Here is a 25,670-nt window from a genome sequence, read left to right on the forward strand (position 1 = left end):
TGCAAGCTCAATACAAAGCCTTATAAACTTTAAATAGCACTGTAGATATTGGGAACAGCGAGTGAAAAAGCTTCAAAAAAGGCAATCTACTTTTATATTCATCCATATACATTCAAATCCTTAATTCAGGAAGATAAAGAAGCAAACAGCCAGCCTACTTCTTTAAAGTCTTCTGCTTCTCAGCATCAATCAACTTCCGTCCCTGAACAACCAAACCCTTCCGATTCCGTACAGCATCCATATACCTCTTCGCCACATTCTCACGATCCGCAAGCTCACCCAGATCCTCCAGCTCCTCCTCTGTAGCAGGAACCCAGAACGGATCCTCATCCAGAGCCTCGAAGCCCGAGAAGATCAATTGCGGCTGCGCAGCACCGGAGGTCCGTTTCCGGATTTCCTCGGCGAAGCCAAAGGATTCAGCGACGGGAAGAATAGCTAGGATGGTGAAGAAGGGGGTTCCTTCTTTCATGATTTCGGAAAGGATACGACCGCGACGGCGGGTGATTACGCCGTAGACACGACCTAGGACCTCAGCTTTTGGGATGTTAGCTTTCATTCTTGTTTCTCTGGTTTTGGGTTTGGTTTATTTGGACTTACTCGTTGCTTGGATTTCGCAACTGTACATCGCAAGCATGATTCGAGGACTCCAGTCTAGGAAGCCTGTTGTGATTCCTTCGCGAACAAGTCTGATTGCATCACCGGTTAAACGGCCCATATCTAGCTCGCCTTCTGCGTGAACGGAGAGGTCCTCTAGGAAGACTGCTACGCCCTGCATTGGTTCTTGACAGAGGGGTCCTTGGCCTGTAGCGAGCTGGAAGGCGTATGCGATCTTGTCGTTGAAATCGCGCACGAGTAGCGCTTGCTGGTTATCCGGGGAAATGGTGTTTTGTTTCGGGTCGTCGAGCAGGCTATTATTGATATTAGTCGTTTGGGAGATCATTTGGTTTTGGTGTTAACTCACAATTTCTCGCAGGTGTTAACGGCAGTAGCATCGACAAGGATATTGGGCCCGATTCTGCGGGGTCCGAACGCAGTGATTCTGTCGACGACGTTCTTCCATAGTTCCTTGTCTTCTTTGACTTCCTTTTCGAACACCTTGCTTAGCTCCTCTCGGAACTCGGGCAGAGAAAGGATACTTCCTTCCTGGGCTTCATCGGCTGCATCGATTGTTGCCTCCTGGCCGTTCTCGGTTGCTGGCTCGTCTGATTTGGCTTCGGCGCGTTTCTCTGACTGAAGACGCTTGACGGTTCCTACTTGCTTTGTGAGGAATTCAGTCACTGCCTCTGGCAGAGGCACAACACGCAGACGAAGTGTCATTTGTTTGGAGGGAGACACTGCCAGAACGCCTCCACGACCCAGTTCAGAGTTCTTCGGCGGTGCCATCTCTGAGGCACTGACTATGGTTTCCCGGTAGGGAACAATGGCCTCACCGGTTTGGATTTCGCATTTTGCAAAGCGTTCACGAAGGTCCTTAACGCAACGCTCGAGATGCAGCTCACCAGCAGTGAGAATGACATGCTCACCGCTAGGAAGAACCTCGTACTGAGCGCAGGGATCACTCTGCTCGAGAAGACGCAGGCCAGTGACCATTTTACCTAGATCAGCAGGGTTGACCGGCTCCAAGGCAACGCGGACAATCGGTGGGATGTTGAGCGAGACACCTGCCAAGTTAATACTTCCCTCGAGCTGGCTGCAGAGGGTACCTGTCTTGAGCACATGGCCTGCCAGGCCTCCAATACCAAAGACCACACCAGCAGGAACTGACTGGAGCGGCTCGAGACTTCTGCCCATAAGGAGGTACAAGTCTGTGACCGTGACCTTCTTGGGCTCTGGGCTGGCATGCGGGTTCGCTGGGGAGAACTTTGGTGGCAGCACATAGATGGAGTCACCGACTGAAAGGGTTCCAGAGTAAAGACGGGCAAATCCGATGAGATGGTCCGGATCTTCCTCCTCACCCACGACTTCCTCTGGTTCCTCCTCCTCTCTAATCAAAGTGACGTTCTGAAACGCTGATGTCATCTGGGCGAAATCGTCCCCACGTCCTGCAGCATCGGCTTCTGCGTGCATCTTTGCAATCTCCTCTCGCTTACGACGAGCGATTTCTCGAGCTTCCTCGGCGGTCATTGTATTGCCGCTACGCTTCTTGCTTGCAGTCAACTCGCTCTCAGGGATGGCAACCATCTTACTGACATACGCAACAACGGGCTCCTCTGGACCTGTCTTGAAGCTCACCATAGCTTGCTTGACCTCTTCCGAGATGTGGTCTGAGCCCGGTGACGCTTTAATCATGTCGGGCAAACGAGCAGATTGCGCGACTTGGGGGCTCGGAAGATATTCGATGACCGAAACCAGGACTGCAGTTGAGAGAGGAAGCCATGCTGAGAATAGGGTGGTCATAATATTTCTTGGGTCACGGCCGCGCAGGATGTAAGGCGGGATGTTGATGTTCAAGGACTTGGTGATTTTCTCCAAAAGAACAGGGTCACTGGAACCAGTCAGCTAGATATTTGTAAATTTAGATCTGTCATTTCCACGTACCCTTTTCCTTTGTCACCACCAGTTGTCGCCGCATAGGCAGCCCAAATGCTGTCTAGGACCAACTGCACAAACATAGGTTTTAAAGCTCGGCCCTTCAAGTGTTTCGAGCCCAGCACTCTCTTCGTCTTGGGGTCAAGGTAGAAGTCACCCCAAAGCACTTTTTCAAGTACCGTACGCTTGATACCAAGTTTCTTTTCATAAATCGCAGCGAATTGACGAACCGTGAAGGCCCATCCATCGACAGCACTGCAGAAGATGACATTGTTCTTCTCCGGAGCAAAGTAGAGGTCCTCGTCATCACGTTCCTCAAACTCTGTAGCATCACTGATACTTGGAACAGATTCATCATCCAAGTGTGCCTTCTTGAGCTTGGTAGCGGAGACATTCACGCGGTCTTCCATGCGCTCCCGCCACTTCATATCGTCCTCCATACGCTCACCTTGATAGAAACTACCAATAACAGCATTGACTTGTTCCAAAAGCCTACTGAGATGCGAGAATGCCTCACTGGGGCTCATCATGAGTTCAGTCACCAACCGATCCATCTTGTTAATAATCAGAATTGGCTTTAGCTGTTCAACCCATGTCTGACGGAGCACAGTGACAGTCTGACTGCATACACCCTCGACAGCATCAACAAGGACAACTGCACCATCACAGAGACGTGAGGCCGTAGAGACCTCACTGCTGAAATCAATGTGACCTGGCGAGTCGATCAAATTGATCAGGTACTCCTTGGGCTCCGGAGCGGCGTCCGGTGCCGGACGCCGGAGCATCGAAAAGAACAATGAAATCGCCGAAGACTCCATGGTGATACCTCGAAGCTGCTCATCGGGACGAGAGTCCAAGTAGCGGATCTTACCCGCTAGCTTGGGCGAGATAATGCCGTTGGTGGCTATCAGCCCATCGGTTAATGAGGTTTTCCCATGATCCTAAATTACGCAAAAAATTCAACATGATTAATGCTCCAATCCGAAGTACCGATTTTGTATGCAGCAAACTTACAACGTGGGCGAGAATGCAGATCTAGTGGGTTAGTATAACCGCGTGACATCAGAGTGGGATGGAGGGGCACTCACATTTCGAATGTCGTCAGGTTTCCGCTGCAGACGAACTAGATCGTCGACATTTACGACAGGCATCTTGAGCGATGGTCCGGTTCAAAATTCCGGGTCGATCTAAGAAGTTGAGGTAAAACGGGTGGAGAGAAGTGACCGAAGACAAAAAAAAAGTTGCTGAGAAATGGAAAATCCGATAACAGCAGAATCCGGATGTGAAAACTGGAGATTCACGACAATAATTATATCTTCAAGTTTACACATAAATATTCGAGTCATTACAGGACTAATTGATTTCTTTCTTCGAATTATGCTCAGATGTATGTATTTGAATTACAATCATTTTGTATTGTTGGATATTACACTTCCTATCAGAATATCAGAATATCTATATCCGCTTTGACTCATGATGAATCACTTAGACTCTCTATGCGTCAAAAGACCAAATTATACTGTTTAACTGGGTATAAAGCATTTCACTCCTCATCAAAGGAAAGCTTGATTTTCTTTGCTTTCTTGGTTTTCTTAGGTTTTTCTTGTACCGTAGGTGCTTCATCCGGCCTATTCTCCTCCTCCTCGCCCACTACCTTGACCTGTTTTCGCTTTCTCTGTCCCCCAACTTCAGTGAGGTTACTCTGTTTAGCAATTGGTTCAGCTGGCTTCTTGTTTCCCTCGGCTGTGCTTGCGCCCTCTGAGCTGGTCTCATCGTTGGGAGGTTCGACCAGCGCTTTATATTCTTCCTTGGTGATCACTTCATTGCTCTCTTCATCGAGATATACAGGCTCATCATCCTCTTCCTCCTTGGGATCCTTAAGCTTTTTAGGTCGCGCGGCAGGTCGCTCCAGGCGACCGGATGTATCACCACCGTATTGGCCCCGAAGCCTTTGTAGAAAGGCAGGTTCATTTGCCTCTATAACACCAATAAAACAATTAGGGAGATTAGACCTGTTGAAAAAGAGAGAGATCACTTACCGTAGGCAAATTTGGGGTTTTGGGGCATTATCGCGACGCTTCCTGATGTAAATGGTTGCGGTCAAGTCAAGTTCGTTCGGTTTTCCGTCGTGAACAAACAAGCCAAGAGTCGCATGAATTTATGAAATGCAAGCCATTGGTTTTGAACTCATCAAGCCCTTGGAAGAAAGGAGCAGATCGATGGTGGAAGTGGAAGAGGAAGGTGTTGAAGGGCAAGCCCGCGAACAGCTTACCAAACGCTAAACCGAAACGGGACACATCGAAAAGTGCAAAGGAGCCGCTGCGCGTTTCCAGCTCCTCCTCATCCACCTCTCCCCACCTCAACTTTCCCTCAATTAAATCATGCTCTGTGCAAGTGAGTACCTGGTCGCTAAATTCATTCCTGCCTTATCGGCTCAGTGGATGCTAATTCCGTTTTTCTGTAGTCTCTGGAGAGGCTCCGCAAGTGCCTGTCGTCTCTCCCAAGAGCGGTATGTCTTCTCAAGCCACAATTAACATCTCGCACTCCCTAACATTCATCTAGGCAGTGTATTCGAAAAGCGCTTGATTGAAGCATACGTCGCTGAACACGGAAAAGATCCTGTGAATGGCGAAGAGCTTGCAGCGGACGAGCTGATTGATGTCAAGTCGCAGCGCGTTGTTCGCCCTCGTCCTCCCACCCTGACCTCCATCCCTTCCCTCCTTAGCGTGTTCCAAGAAGAATGGGATGCGCTCGCTCTCGAGACATACACTCTTCAACAGAACCTTGCACAGACTCGCCGCGAGCTCAGTACCGCCCTCTACCAGCACGATGCTGCCGTCCGGGTGATCGCACGGTTGACAAAGGAACGCGACGAAGCCCGTGACGCTCTTTCAAAGGTTAGCGTTGGAGCCAGTCGTGCTGTGGATGGCGAGGCTATGCAGGTGGACTCCGAGGGCCTACCCCAAGCGGTGTTGGAGCGGATTGAGAACACACAAGCTAGGTATGTGGATTTGCTTACAATTGGACTCGTATTGAAAATCACTGACTTTGGGTACCTATAGTCTCTCGAAGACACGACGCAAGCGCCCCATTCCCGAAGGTTGGGCTACTAGTGATGCCATCTCGGCATTCAAGCCTGTTGAGGCCTCTGAATCTCTGTACCCAGGCAGCCGAGCCTTGTCGATCGATTCTACAGGAGATCTAGCTCTATTTGGTGGTGCTGATGGTGTTGTCGGTGTCTATTCTCTTTCCCAGAAGAGTGTGGTTCAAACTCTCAAGACGGACGGCCCAGTGACCGATGCAACATGGGCTGGTAACAAGGCTGTTGTTGGTTCAGCCACGGGTACTGTCAAGATTTTTGAGAATGGCAGCGAGGTCGCAAGCTTTGCTTCCCACGCTGGAGAGGTGACTGCTGTTGCTGTTCACGCAACTGGTGATATTATTGCCTCAGTGGGTGTGGACAAGAGCTATGTGCTTTATGATCTATCCACAAACAATGTGATCACCCAAATCTTCACTGACTCTGGTAAGCAAACATTCATCAAAGAAACAGTATTAATTCCAAAACTAATCATCATGATTTAGCTTTGTTGTCTGCGCATTTCCACCCAGATGGTCACCTTTTCGCCGCCGGTGGTGCTGATGCCCAAATTAAGGTGTTCGACATCAAGACCGGTACCGTCGCCGCAGATTTCCCTATGTCCGGCCCCGTCAAGTCTCTTTTCTTCTCTGAAAATGGTATCTTCCTGGCTGCAGTGGCTGCCCAGTCTACCACTGTCTCGATCTGGGACTTGCGTAGCTCTAAGGAGACCAAGGTGCTGGACACCGGCAGCGAAGTCCAGTCAATTTTCTGGGACTACACTGGTCAATTCCTCCTGACTGGTGGCCCAAGTGGCTTGACCGTTCAACAATTCACCAAATCATCGAAGGAGTGGTCAGAGCCGTTCCGAAGTGCTGTACCAGCCGTCGCTGCTGCATGGGGATCTTCCGCTCACAGTATTGTCGCCTTGAATGACGCATGTGCAGTAACAGTGCTGCGGTCATAATCATGAAGGTCAAGATATGTAATTTTAGAGCTGGTTCTGATGTTTTTTCTTTTTGCCATGATGTTTTTTGTATTGCGATCACAACAGCTCTGGAGCACAGAAATCAATATATCTTCTACTAAAAACTTGGATCAGATTGCTGTCTCATTCCTCTTCTCTTGCTCACGGTACTCAATCTATTCAAAGTTCAATCCTCCCCTTCTGAAGATCTTGCTACTTTATACCTTTTCTGCTGCAAGAGCCCCCACACCTCCTTCACCGCCCATGGCGTCACCGCTGAACTTACCGCCATATTTAACAACGAATATCGCCACACCGCCTTTGAACTCGGGCCGATGCTGGGAAGTTATGTGATCTATCATAATCTACTTACCTTCTTCCTTGTCTACATCTTCATGGTTCCCTGGCCGGCCCATCCAAGTAGCCGTGTCAGATTTCCCACTCCAAAACAAGTCAAATTTCGAGATGAGTGATGAACCTGGCGTCCAGATCCTGGGCGTCAGGTCCAAGGTGAGCAGTATCCGGAAGAAAGAGCGCGGGCGCCAGTAAAGTAGCCACCATGCTGACATTTTTTGCCCTGATGTTGAAGCGAACCAGTGAAATGTCCCAAGATTCCAGCGAAGTCTCTCAGCAATCATGGGCTTCCCACTTTCATCCCCCCTCCCCGCAAAGATCTAGTAGCCGACCCGCGGTATTGCCACATGGACAGCCTCAGCCTTCCCATCCTGTGATCGACCTTAACAATGATTCTAATGTGGTTGATCTGACGCACTCACCTGAGACGCCACCTCTAAGACTACACGACGGCACTCCAGATACCCAGACATCCCGTTCGGTACGGCCACCGCGATTCGGCCGACCCATCTTGAGGCGCGAGGTGGTGGATTTGGTTAATGAACCTGATAGCCCCCCAGAACCTCCATATGGCAGTCGCTTGCCAGGAGCATCGACAATTCCTGGATACAGGAGTACTCTCCAGTATGTGTACAATCCCGACGATCCCACTCTCAATAGGATGATTATCAACCGCTTCCCCGGTGCTCATAGGCCTACTCCTAGTGGAAGAACCCCACCTCCATGTCCCGGAGAACGTGTTACAGGATCGCACCTCGATCAATGGTCATACAACGACACAAACACGTGGTCTAGTCGCATGATGCTTGTTTATAACGAAAACCTTCTTCCTATTTCAAGGAGAAATCCAGACTACGACCACAATCAAGACGTCCAAATTCTCGGTTCTACAACTAGACCTCGGGAATCCAACGCATCTCGGTATTTGCAACCGGAAACGGTCCGAAGATACTACAACAACCGGCAAATCAACGAACAAACCAGACGGAGGGATTGGGCCGCATCAAGGCGACAGGCTCGCACATTTTATGATGCGGATACGATAGTGCTGGGTCAAAGTTCCCAAAGTCAGAATGGGGGCCCCGGCAGTTTGATTCTTGATTATGGATCGGCAGCTTTTGATATTCAACAACCCACTGAAGGAGCTGAAGCTCAACGGAGCGACACTTACAAAGCGCCCAGTCCGGCACCGGAGGGCTTTACGCGTACCCTTGCAGACGACGATGTTGCAATTTGCCCCAACTGCTACTGCGAGCTCGGAGTCGGTGATAAAAAGAAAGAGGAGATCTGGGTCGCAAAACCATGTGGACATGTTTGTCAATTCTCAATGCCGATAGGTACACTGTTTTGCTAATCTTTTCCAGGTCTACTGTGGTGAATGCGCAGAGAATCGATCCAAGTCCAAAGCTAGAAAAACTCCTTCAGCTCAAAAGACTAAACATTTCTCTAAATGCCAGGTCGCTGACTGTGGCAGGACACTCAGTGCGCCGACTGCTATGTTTCATCTCTATCTATGATTTCGGCATCGATCTCTAGAATCGCATTACACTATGGGGGGTCTTTTGCTTGCCATCTTATGTCTCTTTTTCGTCGATACCCGTGATGCATGGAAGTTCAAGGCGTTGTCACTCGGTTTCACATATTTCATTCAGTGCTTTTATTATTTTGCGGCGTCTTCAGGGAGCCTCACCTTCGATCATACTATGGAGCATTCTATACTTCAGACTTATCTTTTCGCCACTGTTAGCTGCACCGCTCGAAGCATCAGTTACCATGACAATTGAAATAACATATCTCTATTCATCCCAAGTAGTAGTAAATGTGTAGAGCAAACTTACGTCCAAAAATAATGTAATTGAAGGTCGACAGCACGGTCACTAATTTACTGTCACTCATCCTTAGATATGTCGACGTAAAGGTGCAATGTGTTGGTCTGAAAAGGTACCATGATTAATCCCTAGTTATAGAGGATTTCGCCTATTCTAATATGGGACATAAATAGTATTCTTGTGTCCATGGAGCAATGGAGAATGTGGAACCGATGTGAATGAATTGTGCCCTGGTCAATAATACAGTAACTTGCGATGGCAGGGGTCCATCGCATGAAAAGTAAAGGCCGTAAACGCAGCCAGTATAAATGCTATCAAACAGGAAACGCCCAGAACCCTATACACCACGCAAATCACCGTGGTATGGCGACCAAACACCACGAACACTGTCGTTAATACTTGTCACTGGCTTCTTGGTCCGCTTCAACTTGTCTCCGCTTGCGTCCTTCAGGATCATCGCCTTCTTGAGGATGTCCATAGGCTCGAGGTTCCGCACACAGATTGCCTTCTCACGGCCGTTGATGTATTGTCCCTTGATGACGGGGTGCTTGCCGGCTCGAGGAGCTACTCGGAGTTCGATTTGCGGGTTTTCGCGAGCGAAGTTGGGAAGGGTCTGGGTCAGGAATTCGCTGGAGGGAGTATTGATTAATATATTTCACAATATATCCTGAGTTCCAATGTGTATTGTACTCACAGCATGCCCCGTGAGCTGCCGCCATATTTGCAATAGTGAAAGTCAAGACGCTTGCATTGAAGGATAAAGGCACCGACGCCGTTCTGTTGGGGGGTCATCAAGTCAGCGTTGGTATTCCAAACATTCTCACAACCTCTCTCAGAGATGTATTGAGCCATACCCTGGCTGTCGTAACTGTTCGGAGTCCTTTGACTGGCATTGCTGTGATTTAAAGATATCTCGAAGTACCAATCGCCGACTTCCTTCCGGGTCACAATTTCTGGTGCACGTGAAGGCGGTGAGTCAGCGTCCGAAGCGGCTACGGCGTTTACGGCGGAAAGCTCCCTTGCTAACGACACAAGAACGCGAAACTCTCCTGAAGAACCTCAGGTGACAGCTTACTTCTTCCCCTCACGTCACTTGCCAACAGGCTGAGGGTTCACGATGACGGACAAACTTCCCCCTCCTTTGCTGGCCCTGTTCCAGCCCCGCCCACCTCTTCGCTACATTCCTCCCACCGACCGCGCACCCGAAGACTGCCCGAAAAGCACCATCTCTGGAGTCGCTCAGTTCCTTTCTGAGGCGAAGGCTTTCGCAGAAGAGGTCCCATACAATGCGACCGAGAGCTGGTTGCAGCGCAAATGGCGCCAGAAGATCGAGAAAAAGGAACAGCTCGAGAAGCAGGTGACCGAAGGGTTGCAAACCTGTATGTTCCATCCATATCTTCTGGACACTGGAATAAACTGCTAATTTGATTTTCCCCTCTGTGGCTCTAGTTGACCCAGAGAAAGATCCTCAAGCACGAGGTGATCCCTACAGAACTCTCTTCGTGGCACGATTGAGCTACGATGTGAAAGAATCAGATATCGAGCGAGAATTCGGCCGCTTCGGCCCCATTGAGCGTGTAAGACCCTCCGAATTTTTGGCTGCTTCCTTTCGTTTCAAGTCTCTGACACGTCCCCGCAGATTCGCATCGTCAAAGATACCGTCTCACCAAAGGCGTCTAAAAAGCCCAACAAAGGCTATGCGTTTATCGTCTATGAACGCGAGAAAGATATGAAAGGTATTATCACCAAATCTATGTCGCCCACAGTCGCTACATTCCCATGAATCAGGTTATGGTAAGAGAAGTCATTGCTAACACAGTGATCCCCGATATTCAGCGGCCTACAAGGAGACAGATGGAATCCGTATCAAGGACCGACGAGTTCTTGTGGATGTCGAACGTGGACGCACGACCAAAGGATGGAAGCCTCGTCGCTTTGGTGGTGGTCTAGGAGGCCGTGGATACACCAAGGCGATGCCCTCACGACCCGTTGGGCCAGGATTCAATGCGCCTTCTGGACCTGGAGGTTTCGGCGGCGGCTTCCGTGGCGGATTCGGTGGAGGCAGAGGCTTCCGTGGAGGTGGAGGATTCCGTGGCGGTGACCGTTTTGGTCCTCGTGGAGGAATCGGCTACCAAGGTGGTCGCAATGGATTTGGGGGTGGTGGACAACCACCCCCCAACGCGCCCTCCGGTCCTGGTGGTGGCCGCAGAGGAGATTTCGGAGGAAGTTCTTATGGTGGTGACCGTGGTGGCGGCAGATTTGATCGAGGCTCTGGCAGCAACCGGGAGCCTGTGCGGCCACGAGATGGTCCCTCGGACCGGGACCGTCGTGACGACCGGGATCGTGATCGCTACAGGGACCGCCGTGATGACCGTGGCGGGGGTGATCGCTACGGAGACCGTGACCGCGACCGCTATGGCGGTGGCCGAGATGGTGGTAGAGATGCCGGCCGTGACGCCGGCCGTGACGCCGGACGTGATGCTGGCCGGGATGCTGGCCGGGAGGACTTTGGACGGAAGCGACCCCGTGAAGACGATAGCTACGATGATCCCCGATCCCGGAGACGATACTAAATGTTCCCCCTCATGTGAATGGAAGCTACCTCCTCGGCCCTGGCTTTGTTGGTGGGTATCCCTGGTTTGTCTATCGCGCGTCCTTCTCTTCTCAAGGGTAAGGGGGTAAGGCGAAACAAATACAGTCATCCCGAGATGTCGCGTAAAGTTATGTCCAAACCATAATTGCCTCCACTCATATTCTCAAAGGTCGATCTCCGGTTCTCTTGGATTCTTCTGCCATGGCACGCACATACATTGCCGGCGAGTAGCCCAAAAATCTTCCCTTGGAGTGTATATGTGTTCATCGGCTCCTCTTTCTTTCTTGTTTCTCATTGGTGTCTTTTTTCTTCACGTGCGTTGTTTCGGTCCCACCGGTGCCTTTTTGATCACTCTCCGGGGGTAAGTATGTATTTTAGTTCTAGCATTCAAGCAGTTTCTCAAGTGGTGGAATTCAATGATGCTCAGGTAAGACCAGGTAAGGGCCAATGCAATGACTTCAGAACAGGCATCTCCCTAGCGCAGGTAATGATTTCTTGGGGAAAAAGGAACAGTCAACATGTTTTTATATCCAATTTAGTAGTATCTATCCATAATCGTAGGCACATCAATTGGACGAGATCCAAATCTCCCAGAAACAGGATCAAGATAAAAGGATGTTCAGTATATCAATGTAAAAGAAAAAAGAAAGCGCCAGCCCTTAACTCCGTAAAGATGCCCACGAGAATCTTTTTTTGTCGACACAACAGACGAGAGACACATCTATGCCTCCACATCCATATCACCCTTCTCCAGAATCTTCACCTCGTTGGTACTCCGCGACCAGCAAGCCTTCAAATCGACCTTGAACTCGGAAGAAGTAACACCGAACATCTTCATCAGGGTTGTCTGCCGGGAGTCCAGGGTCTCACCCTTACGGCAAACGAGGTATGAATCAGCGCCATCGGTCAGCTCGAGCATGACCTTACCCTTGACGAGACGGGTGGGGATACCAAGCTTGCGCAGAGCAGGCTCGATGGTGTGGCTGACGGGCTCGTCCTGCTCGGCAGGAATCTCACCAGCCTGCTGGTAGACCAGGCCGCTGGGGATGCTGAATGAGCGAGTGGCGACAGTGCCGGCACGGGCAAAGTCCTGGGGACGGAAAGTGTCGAAGTACTCAGTGACAGACTCGGCGGCGCGGTTGGTGAAAAGCAGGCCGACGGCACCGGCCAGGTAGGGAGTGACACGGTGGACGTTGGGTGCGGCTTCGTTTTCGGGGGTGCTGCCGAGAGCGACGGCCATGACCTTGGTCTTACCGAAGAAGAGACTGAACAATGCATTAGTGAAACTGATATATAATTTCGATATTCCGCATGGATTGTGCATGTCGATTGATCAAGATACCGTCTCCGCAGTGCATCTCTGCAATGCCGGGCTTGATGCTATTCCAACACTAATTGAAACGTACCGGCTGTCCGAGAACTCAGTGCGCACATCCTTCAGGTAGGTGTTGCGCATGTTGTCCACGGCGAACACAAACATATGGTCATATTCCTCCAGACATTCCCGGATATTGGCGTAGAGCCGGCGAGTTTGTTCCTTGTGATCCTTCTTGGTGGTCTTGGACTCGTGGACGACGCGCGCACGCTTTGAACGAGGCATTTTGAAGATAATGTGGTATCAAATTAATCGAAGGAATCGATGGTATCTATTATGCTTCCCGGGGGGCATTTTTTTTTCTTTCGCTGATAAGCGGATCACGTGCGTTATCCGACCCCCACTAGTCTTTATCGGGCAACCAGCTGCTACCCTGAACAACTTCAAGATTGGAGTTCAACTGTAAAGTGTGAACTTTGAGGGTTCGGTCCCGGGTCCAGACAATGCTGGAATTCATGGACTATATCCAGCTCGCTTTTTCCGAGGCGACTAACTGGAACCGTGACAACTCGTACTTGTCGCTTACCACCACGACACAGTGTAAGTTGCCTTTCAGGGACACGACGCGATATCAATTTGATCTAAATGTCGGACATTAGCTATCCTCGATTTTTCGACTCCAGAGCGACTGCGCTTACATTTATCATCGCTTTCAACGCCCAACTTTGGCACAAGCTATTCTCTTGGTACGGTGGGATTGCTCGATGGATCCGTATCGTACCTCTTCAGCACTGTCCCCTTCCACAACACCCCCAGCCGAAGTGCATTGATCCCTCTTCGAAAGATCTCCCCTGGTTACCGACATGTACAAGCGCCCGTGGCCCCAGTACAAGCCTGGGGATGGGACTCTCTTCTAGAAGGAATCAATATCCCGGGAGTCACAGACGGGCCGCGTTCTGGGCGCAAGGATGGTGATAATATAGCAGATGAAGCAGTAAAGCGGAAGGCCACCCTTCTTCATGCCTCTCTACACCTTCCTTCACCGACTACCTTGAACGCCCTTTTCTTGCGCAGGATCTCTCCGACGATGCAGCTATGCCTTGCCGTCTGTTCCACCCAGGGACCACCATTATCCAAGTCCGCGCCGCAGGCATCAATGCTGGCCCAATTGTCTCATGACACAGGGAAATACTGCAATGAGTATCTTTTTAGCACGGACAATGCCCTCTTTGGCTGGCGCGGGCTCTGGAACTTTGGCCCTGATCCTAGAAACCCTCGTGCCAATGCCTCGCCTGCGTTATCGCTTCTTTCTGCAGGTGCGGAGGCGTATTACTCTCCTGCCTCATCATTGGTAGGAATTTCTACTGGATTGCGATTCACTACACTTCCCGCCGCGACTCGAGTGTCTTCATCTTCCTCATCTAGTCACCCCACGCCTATATCTACATTCCCCTACACATTAACTCTTACCCTAACACCCATCACTGGCTCTCTATCAGCAACATACTCTCTAAGTGCGTCGCCAAACCTTGCATTCAGCTCTCGTTTTGGTTTCAATGTATACAGTTGGGAAAGTGAAATGGTTGCGGGCTGCGAACTTTGGCGCAAAACTAACAAATCCACTTCCTCTGACGATGGCATCGAATGGGCCCGCCGCAAGATGCGCCTGCATGATTTCTCCGCTTCCCTCCCGGGTTCTGCGCCTTCTCCACTCGCCTCCGACCCGGTTCAACCCGAACCGATCAAATCGGATGACGGCAGTGATGTAGAAGCTGGCGACTCGGTCATCAAGATACGTGTTGACCAGTCCTGGAACATGCGTTTGCTGTGGGAAGGCCGAGTGAAGGAGCTTTTGGTGAGTGCGGGTGTCGGGCTAGGGCCGGGATCATTCTCGCAGGCCCCGAATGTTTCGGGTGGGTCAGTGCCCGGAAGTGGGCCATCGTATTGGCGCGGGGTTGGGGTTTCAGTGATGTACTCTTCGTGAGAGATTTAATGATCCCAGATCTACTCTTCGAGACTCTTACAGGTTCTATTATACTGGATGTTCTAATATACCGCGAACTGGAAATACTGAGCGGTTCCAACATTGTACATATATTCATGACAACATATCTGACGTTTAAAGCTTTTGGCCTTGCTAATGTAGGGCTATATTCCAGGCCAACCTCGGAATTCAAGCACTAAGGGAGTATCAATTTACGGAAAGGAAAACATCTTAGATGCGGGCGTTGATGATGTCGACGACTAGATGATAGTTAGCTTACTGCGCTCAAGCATTTGGACATGGACAAGAACTCACAGGCAGGCTTCAAGCTGGCACCGCCAACAAGGAAACCGTCAACATCCTCCTTCTGAGCGAGCTCACGGCAGTTCTTCTCGCTGACGGAGCCACCGTAGATGATACGGGTAGCGGCCTGGGCCTCGGCGGAGACGCTAGCACCGAGCCACTTGCGGATAGCGGCGTGGACCTCCTGTGCCTGCTCAGTGGTAGCGACCTTGCCGGTACCAATAGCCCTAAATGCAGGTTAGATACAAAGCCCAATGGCATGTTGAGGTAGCGGGGTGATGCTTACCAGACGGGCTCGTAGGCGATGACGACCTTAGCCCACTGATCCTTGCTCAACTCCTTGGCAGCAGCGTTGAGCTGGCGGGTGACAACCTCAATGGTCTTGTCGGCTTCACGCTCCTATTACAAAACAGTCGGGTGTAAGCGGGGAGTCTTGTGTCAGGTTGCATCCCGGTGACCCACACCGGGACGAAAAGAACGGGTAACCGAAGTTAGGAATGACGTACCTCCAGAGTCTCACCGATGCAGAAAATGACCGAGAGACCGCCGTCAATGGCAGCCTTGGTCTTGCTGGCAATGAACTATAGTCAAGATTGTTAGATCTATGCTAGATTTGAAGGGTTGAGGGGCCATTTTGATAGTTCTGGCTCGGTGTATAGATCTCTGGTTCACGTACCTCATCGGACTCCTTTAGGATGGTACGGCGCTCGCTGTGGCCAATGACAACCCAGTTGATGTTGGTATCCTTGAGCTGCTCAACGGAGATCTCACCGGTGAAAGCACCGTTGGGCTTGTTGAAAACGTTCTGGGCGGCAACGCCGATCTTGGGGTCGGCGAGCTCGCGGGTCAGAGTGAGGTAGAGAGCGGGAGGAGAGATGACGACCTCGGTGGTAGAGTCGAGCTTGGCGGAGTTGAGGTTGTTGACAATGCCGGTGATGCTCTCCTTAACACCGTTCCTGTGTTTCCAGAGTCAGCGCGACTCGAGGCCTCGCGTGCTTAGGGGTATCCATGAGCATGGCGGGGTAACCATAGAAGTGAACTTACATCTTGAAGTTACCGCCGACGAAGAATTGACGAGCCATTTTGAATAGATTATGGGGTATGAGTGTTTGGGGGTATTTGCAAAAGAAAGAAATGAAGTTGAAAACAAGCGTTGAGATAGAGCCAAGAGGGAAGGGTTGAGCGTTTAAAAGAAATGGAGGGGCACTCGGTCCCGAGGATCGGCAGTGGGGCCTGACGGACCAGGCAGCCTTCATGACGTAACTAGGGGCCCGTCTTCAGGCACATATCAACTTATGGAGATTACTATGTATGCTAGTGCATTAATTCATTGGCTAGTCGCTTTTAGGAAGTGCCATCTTATCAACCATCCAATCGAGAATGGCAAAAATATGCCTCATTTCCAAGGTCGTCTCTGAGGCATCATTGCACTTGAGTCTCCACGAAAAACCACCCGCATTTTGCAAATATAGTATATCCCAAAGTTATCTCGAGTGCTCAATTGACTGAACCAATAAAGGACGAGGCAATGAGATAATCCCACTTTCAAGGTTCCATACCCAGACTTGCAGTTTAAATGGATTAGCTAGAATAGTGACTTTTGCCAGGATTCTGGGGTGTAACGGGCTCGGAGAACAAGCCTTCGTCCCTGTAAAGCTAGCATGCTAACTATGAAGGTTTAAAGTAGCAGATATTAGTAATGCATCAATATAAACACATAATTTGTGTCCTGTGAACTTTCAAGTTGTATACTGAACTACGCAGTAGTAGACTCCACAACCCTGGATACAATTGATCATTTAGGCTTTGAGCTTAAATTGATATCAACAACAAAGTCACGTTCTCACGTCCAATTAGGCCATTGCATTCACTTCCAAGACTCAGTGCTTCCCCCAAGACTATGACTTTTCTTCCACTCTTCTTCCTTTTTTTTTGTCTTCTCCCCACACATCCTCACCCACGTTCTAGGCTCACATACGCATAAACTTACCTCACCAGGCATGCGTTAACGGTGACTCGACTGCCGGCGCTCTGTCTTGTTCTCAGATATGACTCGACATTGCTGTTGGTTACTCTTTCCTGTTTTGATGGCGTTGTTTGGCTGGCTTCCATGTCCCTGTGGGCTTCAATATCCCTGTTGGGTTTTATGCATTTGTGGCATGGATATCATGACGTCTTTATCATACCTTTGGCAACGGCCTTCTGGCCTTTATACCCAGGTACCTGATTGAAAGAAGTCTGATGATGCCTTACAATAACACATTCTCCCTTCGCAATTTGCAGGGCCATTCGAAGCTAACATATTATTTAAAGAAAGACTTTTAAGGATGAAAAAATGAAAGTATGGAACATGAAAGTATGGCAAGTAATATAAAAGTCGAATTCAAGAGAAAAAGTCAGCTCAACGAGATAACTAAGGCTAAAGAAGAAAGACACAAAGAAAGAGAGAACAAGCCTGCTCGCTAGTCCTGATCCAACGAATCTGTGTAGATCAAAGTAAATTTTGGAGTGAAGGATCTCATGGTATCATCCATGTAGAGACTCATGTTGAATGAAATGATGGATTGGTCCTTTGTATTCTCATCAACTACCTCAGCTTCAACAAAGTCCCCACTGCGGGGTTTCCCATTGATAATCATCGATCTGACCAGGTCGATCCGACAAAAGTCTTGAAGCTCCCATTTCTTTCCAGTATCAACTGCACCATTGATCAACATGGCCTTGAACATAGCGGCACTGGGCTTCGGGAACCCCATTTGCAATTAGCATCTGATGCAGCACGGCGACGCATCTAGTAACCAAGGGAGTAGACATGCTTGTGCCCGACGAGAATCGCCAAAATTCGTTATCACTCTTGCCGAATGAGTTTTCTGTTTTCATGGCTCGATGGCTCGGGAGACAGTGGGGATAGTCATCTCTCTAGGTGCCACAACGTCGGATTTGATGCGACCCTCCTTGTGAGGTCTCCGGCTGCTGTATCCGGAGATTTTGTCTAGATTTCCTTTGAATCATCCTCGGCTCTCATAAGACTACACATTTGTCATCTCTGGAAGCTCGTGGGCTTTCACACGAGCCCACTGTAATACAATTCTTTGCAGCTGGCTACGCGCCAATGTGACCCTTGGGGGTTGCTGCTTTACCACTGTTTCTGGCAGCAAAATATATAGGGTCTTCAGGATGGGAGGAAGCTTCAATAGAGGAGAGAGGACCGTAACGCTCTGAATGAGGTTTTCGTTCTCTGATTCGATCAATATCGGTAGGCTCATAACGACATTTGAAGGTATTGTCGCGAAGGAACTGCTGTATGCACTGGGACATGCATTTCAGAGAGGAGTCGATTCTTCTCACGTTCCAGGGGACCTTTCAGCTTGATCATAATGTGATTTGAGTCATTAATACTAGGCTGCAAATCAAACGTACCGAGTGATGGTAGCCCCGAATCTTCCAGAGGGGATTTGCTTCCATTTAGGTAGGACGTAGCAGCTAGTTGAAAGTAGAATACCAGTAGTCGATATTATAGAGTAGTTTTGCAGATTCCAGTGTCAACTTCCAGGTGAAATTTCTTTATGTCTTTAGGTATCAAAATCATAGTTACTCTTCCTCAGCCAGCCATAATAAGGGCCGAGACCCAATAGGTAGGCTTACTGGTGTGACTGAACATTATTACAAATCAGAATTAAACAGATTTACATAAGTTTGACTCTTCAGAGGATCTGGGTTAAGAGTAGCCCGCTCTCCCTGCTGCTTCCCTTTACTCCCTTTCTTCCTTCCTTGCCTCTCTTTAGCCTTGATTTTTCGATATGGATTGGCCAATTACTGTATTATGCACATTTATATATACTTCAACATGTTGCCAGATGGGTGCTGGGAAAACGTCTCACCTACTATATTGGACAGGGTTTATCCCTAAATTGTAAATTTGTACATTACTATTATCGACATACTAGAATTTTTTATATATTAATTTGCATTGGCCATATGCGTCCTGTAGATCACTAACCAAGGGCGTGCCCCCCACGTGATCCTCAATTATCGCGACGCGGGACCAGACACGGCCAATTGATTTTGCAACCTCAATGCGATCTGAAAATTATTGCTAAAGAGTGGGAGGTGTTTGCCAGCCATGAAGGATGTCGGGGACAGGAGCATCGAGTAAGACGAAGTCTACAGCGAAGTTCGTCCGCAAATTGCTGACCAGTCAACCTTTAGACAAGGAGCAGCCGCTCGCAGGAGCGGTGATTTGCTTTACAGCGGTCACTTTAGAATATAGGGTATGTACGATAAGAGTGCCGTTCTCCAGAGAAAAGCCGTGGAGCAAGGCTGACTCGCGTGGACCTCAGACTCAACTCTTAAACATTGCGAAGGAAATGGGCGCAACTGAACGACCTGACCTCACCTCCGAAGTAACACATCTCCTCGTCGGAGCAACCGAATCCGCAAAATACCGATTCGTCGCACGCGAACGAAACGACGTTGCTGTGGTCCGACCAGAATGGATCGAGGCGGTGCGCAAATCGTGGGTGCTGGATGAGGATACCGACATTCGCGCCCTGGAGATTGAATACAAACTACCTACGTTCTTCGGCCTGACGCTATGTATTACTGGATTCTCGGATATGGGTCTTCGCACAAAGATGCACGACACTTCCGTGGAGAATGGGGCGGAGTTCCGGAGAGACTTGACCAAGAGCGTCACCCATCTCGTTTCGCGGACTGCTGAAGGAGAGAAATACAAATTTGCGACACAATGGGGAATAAAGGTTGTCAGTGAAAGGTGGTTCTACGACTCAATTGAGCGCGGGATGATCCTAGACGAGGAGAAATACCATCCACTGGTGCCGTCAGAGGAACAAGGCGTAGGGGCATGGAATCGATCCTCGCTCATATCACCGAGCATCTTAAGAAAACAAAAATCTGCTCCAAATGGGGGCTCGGTTGATACACGACCACGAAAAAAGCTACGCAGGACCGCAAGTACCAAGCTGGCTGGTCAAAACGAAAACATATGGGGTGATATCATTGGTGCTGGCTTCCTGAATAACGACACGACTGATTCAGTCAACAACGAGGACGAAGATGGCGATTCACCACCTCCGAAACCTGTCTTACAAGCTGCCAAATCTTTCGCGAGCGAGTCGGTCTTCAGTCAAGCCGCAGCATCGGAAGCAGCGAAAGTGCCCGAAGGCTTCCTTGGGGGGTCATATTTCTATCTTCATGGATTTTCTCCCAAGCAGGTAAGTATCAACATTCTTTGTTTGACTTTATGGACACTAATGTATACTAGATGGGAGTATTGCACCGCCATCTCGGGTTCAATGGAGCTCAATGCGTAGCATCTTTAACCGAATTCTCTCGCCCAAGTATCCCGAAGACAGGCCACGGTCTATACATTATGGTGCCATATCAGACTCTCAAATCGCAAATTTCATCAACAGAAGACATGGCATTTGAATGTGAGGTCGTCACGGACATGTGGCTAGAAAAATGTTTGCATGCACGAGCACTGGTTTCGCCAGAATCCCACGTTGCTAGCACACCTTTCCCTAGATTTCCGATTCCAGGTGAGCATTCGTGTACGCTTAGATATGAACTTTACTAAATCACGACCAGAATTTTCAGGAATGCGAGTATGCTCCACTGGATTCAGTGGCATTGACCTTCTTCATGTATCCAAGCTGGTTGATCTAATGGGTGCCTCTTATGATGAAGTGCTTACGCCGCAGGCCACGATCCTGGTTTGCTTCGACCCTCAAACTGCAAGTCAGAACAAGTTACGCCATACCAGAGAATGGAGAGTCCCAGCAGTATCCGCAGAATGGCTTTGGAGCTCAATTCGGACTGGCCAAAAGGAGCCATTTGAACCATATTTGGTTCAAAAACAGACTTCTCAACCCCAAGGCAGCGAGGAAAAACTTGGCGCTGCCTTTGAAAATGATGATAATGCGCACCAGCAGGGGCATACAACTCGCGATAGACAGTCCAAAGCCCCAGAGGGGGTGGCCAATGAACAGATAAGCCAAGTTTCAAGATCCGCGAAAATCAATCGAACGCGGATGATGCCTATCATCGATGACGGTTTCTCAAAAGAAGACCATGATGATGCTCCCAAGCCGTCTATACCGGATTCTCGGTCTCCATCCCCGAGCAGAAAAGATGATAGGCCAACAACTAGTGGCTCTACCACTAAGCAACCCGATCTAAACCACTCAGAAACCGTACCATCTGCGTTGGACACCGCACTGAAGGGCCTCCTACAGCAAGCCCAAGCTGCCAAATCCCGCAAGTCAAAGGAGGACCCAGCCACGACCGAAGAAGGTAGCTTCCCACTCCGACGAAAGCGCAAACCTCTCTTGGGTCGCGCCCCATCACACTCCTCCTCTAAAGTCGACAACCAAGCTGCACCATCCAGAGCCAGCTCCATTGACACCCTCAACGACGATGGCCTCGGCCCCTCCCTCGAGAGCGCCGGTCCAACACGAGCCAACTCCATCTCCCGTCCACCCAGCCGCGTCAACAACGATGAGAGCCTATCCTCAATGTTCAGCGGTGCAGGCGGGAAATTTGACTTCTTAGCCGATAAACAAGCTAATCTCAACGAGAACGGGGAAGATGAGGAGAACACCGAGCCCCAGATGACACAGCTAGACTACGAAGATGCCGATGCAGCAGCTATGAGAGCGGAATTCTTGCGTGATGCGGGCAAGGTAGCTCGAAAGCCTAATCAGGCTGATCCAGGTTTGTTACTGGGAGAGGTCAAAGAATTGGAGGATTTTGGATGGGGGTCTGGACGGAGGACAAGGAAACATCTTAGAGATGATGATTGATATACAGGTGTATTTAACTTTGCATTTCCTTCTTTCACTCGGTGTTTAGGGATTCTCGGAGGGGATTGGATGGGTTTTAGCACTTGAGGGTATGATGTATCATTATTTCATGCATGGCATTGCATTGCATCGCATCAGGCATGGCGCCGCTTGAGTTCTGTGGCGTTTTCGCTTATGCTATTTTATCAGATTCCAGTCTTATCCTATTTACGCCAATTTATGGATTTCTTGAGAGATTTATAGCACTGCCCTTGTTGAACTGGTAGTGCTGTACAGATCCTTTGATGGCAAAAATCAACCAGTGTCCTTCTCATTACAACCTTGCCTTAAGTTTGAATACCGATTTCAAGTAGGGAAAACGTAAAAACGTTGGCAGAAGAGACAGGAAGGGGAGAATCAGTGTTAATTCAAAAGGGAATCTTGGGCTAAACTTGGAATGACCTCCGATGCACACCAATACGCCATGTAATAAAAAGGTAGTAAAGAGCTGTGATACTACAGGGAGCCTTTTGAGACAGCTGAAGTATCACAGATAGAGAGAAGGAAAAAAACCATATGAAGAGAAGGGACATTCGTGGCTAGTGAGGAAACGAATCGGCATCAAGGAACTATACATCGTTGAAGGTAAAGAAGGAGAAGAGAGAAAAGGGAATGTAGACTGTTAGTACATGGATTTGCCTTGTTTATGGGTCAAAGGCGCCCATGGCACCAGGGAGTGGACCGTCGAGGTCGAGATTCTCGACAGAGCGACGGTTCTCACTACTATCACGCAACAAGTTTGAGAAGTACTTGGTGGCAACTTCACTCTCCTGCTTGATTTTGCTGACCTCCTGCTTGCGCCGGGCAAGGTCTTCAATGTCCTGAGCCAAGCTTGTTTGCAGATTCTTGGCAGGAAGACGTAGGATACGTCGCACCTCTGAGGAAATGCGGTTCGCATTTGAATGGACATAGTCCAATTCCGCAAGAGCCGCTGCAATCTTCCGGGAGATACGAGGAGGTAAGGTGGACGGGATAGATGACAGCATGTAAGCCGCAGTCAACGCGGCGGCAGCAATAACACCGGGAATAAACATCCGACGCACGTTGTTTGGACCGAGAACCTTGACCGCGCTGAGTGCACTATCAACCCAGCTGAAGCCACCGAAGACCCTGCTACCCACTACAGTAAGTGCAGTCATCGCCATACCAGTTCCTGCAACCTTCTCCTGGCGTTCCCATAGACCGGCAATATCGAAGAAATCCATGAATTCGACATCAGTATCGACCTGTCGACCAAAGGTGTGGCGACGACCCCGGCGGAACATCAAGTCTGCACGGAAATTGAGCGGACTGAACTTTTCCTCGCCAACGTGCAGCAGACCGATGTTTTGAATGAAGCCAACACCCCGGACGGTCTTATCTCTGGCATAGTCCTCGCAGCCTGCAACAGCCGCAGAGATCTGATCCAGCATTGCCAACTTCAGATCCTCTGCGTATTGGAACGCCGAGAAGAGACCTGGGTACTCAACACCTAGGTCTTGCTCAGAAACCCGTGCAATGGTATTTGATAGGGTGGTGCGAGTGTAGTTATATGTGTCATCACATGATTCATCGATCGCCTTGTCCACGCCTTCAATCAATTCGCTCTTCTTTTTCTTGCCATTTTCGTATGCGGGCTCAATCACTGCCAGCTCATCCGTGACTCGTGTAAGCTCGGATTGGGCAACGTCCCGATTGACTGTAGCAAGTGAGTTCAGGTCGGCAAGAAGGTTCAAGAGATAAGTCCGAGCAGGAGCAAGCTTGGAGCGGGATCGTTTCTCGAGCACGAAGCGTCGTAACGCTCCTTCCAGATTTTCGAAATCCTGGATCTTTTCCTTTTCCTTTTCCTTGCCTTTGCCCTTGTCTTTGCCATTATCGTCGTCGTCGTCATCATAAGGGTCTGAACCACCATCACCCCCACCAGAGCCAGATTGTGAGATGGCTCCAGCCGGAGCGACAGGGATAGCATTACTTGACACAAAGTGTACAAGCTCAGCAGACTCCTTGTATGTGCGTGGGCTGAGCTTGCCTACTTGGTCAAGAATCATGCGTTCGCAGCGTTGCTTATCGCGAATCTGATCGAAGCCATTGACCACCATGAAAATATAGGCCTTTTCATGAGCTGCATTGAGGATGAACTCCTTTGCCGAGAGCGTGAAGTGATTGGCCGCGGACACAACGAAGACAACGACGTCGATTTCCTCTTGGCGTGCAAAAACAGCTGTGGTTTTCAAAGAGTCCGAGTTCAAGCCCGGGGCATCGATCAAGGCGATATCAACCACACCGTTATTAAGCAAAGACTCGTCGATCGACCGGACGTCCTTCACATAGACCTTGCACTGCATGTACTTTGAGTTGTCGATTACAAGGTTCTCAAGCTCACTCATGGCGTAAACGTCGTAGGTGCTTTCGTCATTACGGTTGTAATGAGCGTCTTTGTGTACTGCATGTACCTCCTCAATCCCAGCATTTTCACGAGCATCAAGCACCTCGCAGAAGATACTGGTGCAAGGCTGTTGGTCCTCGGGCAGTACTTTTCGTCTCAGCAAAGCATTGCAAAATGTTGACTTGCCGGCATTCAAATCTCCTGTGATCAACACCTTGCTTGATGTATCCTCAATCCGGTCTCGTAAAGACAGAAGGTGTTTGACGCTCTGCCCGATCCTCCCATCCAATAACGAAGCAATTGAAGCCTTTTCCAGCGAATGCACTAATTCTGCCTGTGACAAAGCTCCAAGCTTCAGATCGAGTTTCAAGATCGAGAATTCCTGTGCAATTTGCGGAGTCATCAGCCGAGGCTCAGGTGGTGCACGGCGCTCAGCAGCGGCACTCGATTCACCGAGGTCCTCTCCGTTCATTGTAGTCGCAGCGCGCTTCAGCTCCGGTCGAGGTGGACTTCTCGGCCTTGAGTTATCGGTTCTAAAGTCCGACTGCGCATGATACAATTCCGGGCGTGTCGTAGGTGACGAAGGAGCGCTTTGCGCGGTTTGAACCGAGGGGTAGTGGGCGGGCCACTGTCGGTTCATATCCTGGAGACCTTTCAACGTTTCGATAGTCCTGGATATTGAGCGAGCAAGTTTGGTCCGGTTTGAGTTGCTGCAAAGGCATTATCAGCATGCTATACACTTGTAGAGTAGACATGGAGCTAGTTGACATACTAGAGAAGCTGGTGGACATGGTTTGCGACAACTTGTTTCTCGTGCTCAGCTACTCGAAAATAACCATATTAGCGAGCCAGTCTTTAACTAATCACTTTAAACTTGTTTCGCATCACTCACCAGCCGGATTATACTCGCCCGGGCGTGTGGGTGTGTGCACCGGAGTTGGTCGATCCTCCATCAACCCAGCACGCCAAGCCGCACTTGAATCGGCTCCTGTAATGCTTCCATCCGCGATACTGCCTCCATAACCAGAGTCGTGGGCTAGTGAAGACATAAGAGCCGTTGCACTTTCCGAGGTCGAACCATTGCCCACAGTCATATATGCCGGTGGGGCTTGGGGGGAAAAGGGACTTCTTTCTTCTTCCTCACCAGCGAAACGAGACGAGGCGGACCTGGAGGAGCCCTCGCCGGGGAAATAATCCTGACTCATGACGAAAAATAGGTGTGTGGGAAAGCCATCCGAGGGTATTTGTTTGTATTAAGAAGCAAGAAAATGTCAATGAATAATCAAATTCCAAGGTTAAGGTGACGTTTGTGCTAAAAATGGTTTAGCGTGCATGTGACTCTGTAACTTACATGATCGGCGAAACGGTATCTTACACCATTGATGTCACCGATTAGTAGAGAAACAGAAGGCATCTGCGCATTTACCCTCCCCTCAATCTTCAATACCTTCAACCCACTTCATCTAAGTCCACCTATCCAGATCCCACC

General features: G+C 49.6%; 13 protein-coding genes across 13 annotated transcripts; 5 read left to right on the forward strand and 8 right to left on the reverse strand.

The window, feature by feature from the left end:
- Nucleotides 1–154: 154 nt before the first annotated feature.
- N7520_011043 (GTPase RIA1) lies at nt 155–3,680 on the reverse strand (the record flags this gene model as incomplete). The annotated part of the gene is made up of 6 exons (XM_057144976.1): nt 155–534; nt 598–908; nt 962–2,485; nt 2,539–3,470; nt 3,544–3,564; nt 3,618–3,680. 6 exons carry the CDS (start codon nt 3,678–3,680, stop codon nt 155–157), a joined length of 3,231 nt encoding a protein of 1,076 aa, XP_056990730.1.
- A 392-nt stretch (nt 3,681–4,072) lies between these two features.
- N7520_011044 (DUF4604 domain-containing protein) lies at nt 4,073–4,596 on the reverse strand (the record flags this gene model as incomplete). The annotated part of the gene is made up of 2 exons (XM_057144977.1): nt 4,073–4,506; nt 4,569–4,596. 2 exons carry the CDS (start codon nt 4,594–4,596, stop codon nt 4,073–4,075), a joined length of 462 nt encoding a protein of 153 aa, XP_056990731.1.
- Nucleotides 4,597–4,910: 314 nt separating this feature from the next.
- Nucleotides 4,911–6,575, forward strand: N7520_011045 (pre-mRNA-processing factor 19 family protein; the record flags this gene model as incomplete). The annotated part of the gene is made up of 5 exons (XM_057144978.1): nt 4,911–4,923; nt 4,994–5,038; nt 5,092–5,530; nt 5,592–6,055; nt 6,115–6,575. 5 exons carry the CDS (start codon nt 4,911–4,913, stop codon nt 6,573–6,575), a joined length of 1,422 nt encoding a protein of 473 aa, XP_056990732.1.
- A 559-nt stretch (nt 6,576–7,134) lies between these two features.
- Nucleotides 7,135–8,446, forward strand: N7520_011046 (putative RING finger domain protein; the record flags this gene model as incomplete). The annotated part of the gene is made up of 2 exons (XM_057144979.1): nt 7,135–8,241; nt 8,294–8,446. 2 exons carry the CDS (start codon nt 7,135–7,137, stop codon nt 8,444–8,446), a joined length of 1,260 nt encoding a protein of 419 aa, XP_056990733.1.
- A 649-nt stretch (nt 8,447–9,095) lies between these two features.
- Nucleotides 9,096–9,651, reverse strand: N7520_011047 (mitochondrial 54S ribosomal protein mL43; the record flags this gene model as incomplete). Its single annotated transcript, XM_057144980.1, has 3 exons — nt 9,096–9,387; nt 9,453–9,535; nt 9,613–9,651. The coding sequence occupies 3 exons, from the start codon at nt 9,649–9,651 to the stop codon at nt 9,096–9,098; spliced, it is 414 nt and encodes a 137-aa protein (XP_056990734.1).
- A 224-nt stretch (nt 9,652–9,875) lies between these two features.
- Nucleotides 9,876–11,331, forward strand: N7520_011048 (U1 small nuclear ribonucleoprotein 70 kDa; the record flags this gene model as incomplete). The annotated part of the gene is made up of 4 exons (XM_057144981.1): nt 9,876–10,137; nt 10,208–10,335; nt 10,398–10,494; nt 10,595–11,331. 4 exons carry the CDS (start codon nt 9,876–9,878, stop codon nt 11,329–11,331), a joined length of 1,224 nt encoding a protein of 407 aa, XP_056990735.1.
- Nucleotides 11,332–12,072: 741 nt separating this feature from the next.
- Nucleotides 12,073–12,951, reverse strand: N7520_011049 (ribosome assembly factor MRT4; the record flags this gene model as incomplete). The annotated part of the gene is made up of 2 exons (XM_057144982.1): nt 12,073–12,616; nt 12,758–12,951. 2 exons carry the CDS (start codon nt 12,949–12,951, stop codon nt 12,073–12,075), a joined length of 738 nt encoding a protein of 245 aa, XP_056990736.1.
- A 218-nt stretch (nt 12,952–13,169) lies between these two features.
- On the forward strand, nt 13,170–14,650 carry N7520_011050 (mitochondrial distribution and morphology protein 10; the record flags this gene model as incomplete). Its single annotated transcript, XM_057144983.1, has 2 exons — nt 13,170–13,266; nt 13,326–14,650. 2 exons carry the CDS (start codon nt 13,170–13,172, stop codon nt 14,648–14,650), a joined length of 1,422 nt encoding a protein of 473 aa, XP_056990737.1.
- Nucleotides 14,651–14,881: 231 nt separating this feature from the next.
- N7520_011051 (triose-phosphate isomerase TPI1) lies at nt 14,882–16,035 on the reverse strand (the record flags this gene model as incomplete). The annotated part of the gene is made up of 6 exons (XM_057144984.1): nt 14,882–14,910; nt 14,966–15,180; nt 15,240–15,352; nt 15,460–15,534; nt 15,630–15,909; nt 15,998–16,035. 6 exons carry the CDS (start codon nt 16,033–16,035, stop codon nt 14,882–14,884), a joined length of 750 nt encoding a protein of 249 aa, XP_056990738.1.
- A 1,380-nt stretch (nt 16,036–17,415) lies between these two features.
- Nucleotides 17,416–17,709, reverse strand: N7520_011052 (uncharacterized protein; the record flags this gene model as incomplete). Its single annotated transcript, XM_057144985.1, has 1 exon — nt 17,416–17,709. The coding sequence occupies one exon, from the start codon at nt 17,707–17,709 to the stop codon at nt 17,416–17,418; it is 294 nt and encodes a 97-aa protein (XP_056990739.1).
- Nucleotides 17,710–18,055: 346 nt separating this feature from the next.
- On the reverse strand, nt 18,056–18,418 carry N7520_011053 (uncharacterized protein; the record flags this gene model as incomplete). The annotated part of the gene is made up of 2 exons (XM_057144986.1): nt 18,056–18,253; nt 18,374–18,418. The coding sequence occupies 2 exons, from the start codon at nt 18,416–18,418 to the stop codon at nt 18,056–18,058; spliced, it is 243 nt and encodes an 80-aa protein (XP_056990740.1).
- Nucleotides 18,419–19,125: 707 nt separating this feature from the next.
- N7520_011054 (uncharacterized protein) lies at nt 19,126–21,777 on the forward strand (the record flags this gene model as incomplete). The annotated part of the gene is made up of 4 exons (XM_057144987.1): nt 19,126–19,224; nt 19,294–20,187; nt 20,238–20,514; nt 20,564–21,777. Coding segments are annotated over 4 exons (2,484 nt in total), but the record flags the coding sequence as incomplete, so codon positions are not given.
- Nucleotides 21,778–22,460: 683 nt separating this feature from the next.
- Nucleotides 22,461–25,386, reverse strand: N7520_011055 (mitofusin; the record flags this gene model as incomplete). Its single annotated transcript, XM_057144988.1, has 3 exons — nt 22,461–24,891; nt 24,954–25,002; nt 25,074–25,386. The coding sequence occupies 3 exons, from the start codon at nt 25,384–25,386 to the stop codon at nt 22,461–22,463; spliced, it is 2,793 nt and encodes a 930-aa protein (XP_056990742.1).
- Between the last annotated feature and the right edge of the window lie 284 nt (nt 25,387–25,670).

This window comes from Penicillium odoratum (genome assembly GCF_028828045.1).
Source record: "Penicillium odoratum strain IBT 22623 chromosome Unknown utg000008l_segment0_segment0, whole genome shotgun sequence".
Lineage (NCBI taxonomy): Eukaryota > Fungi > Ascomycota > Eurotiomycetes > Eurotiales > Aspergillaceae > Penicillium > Penicillium odoratum.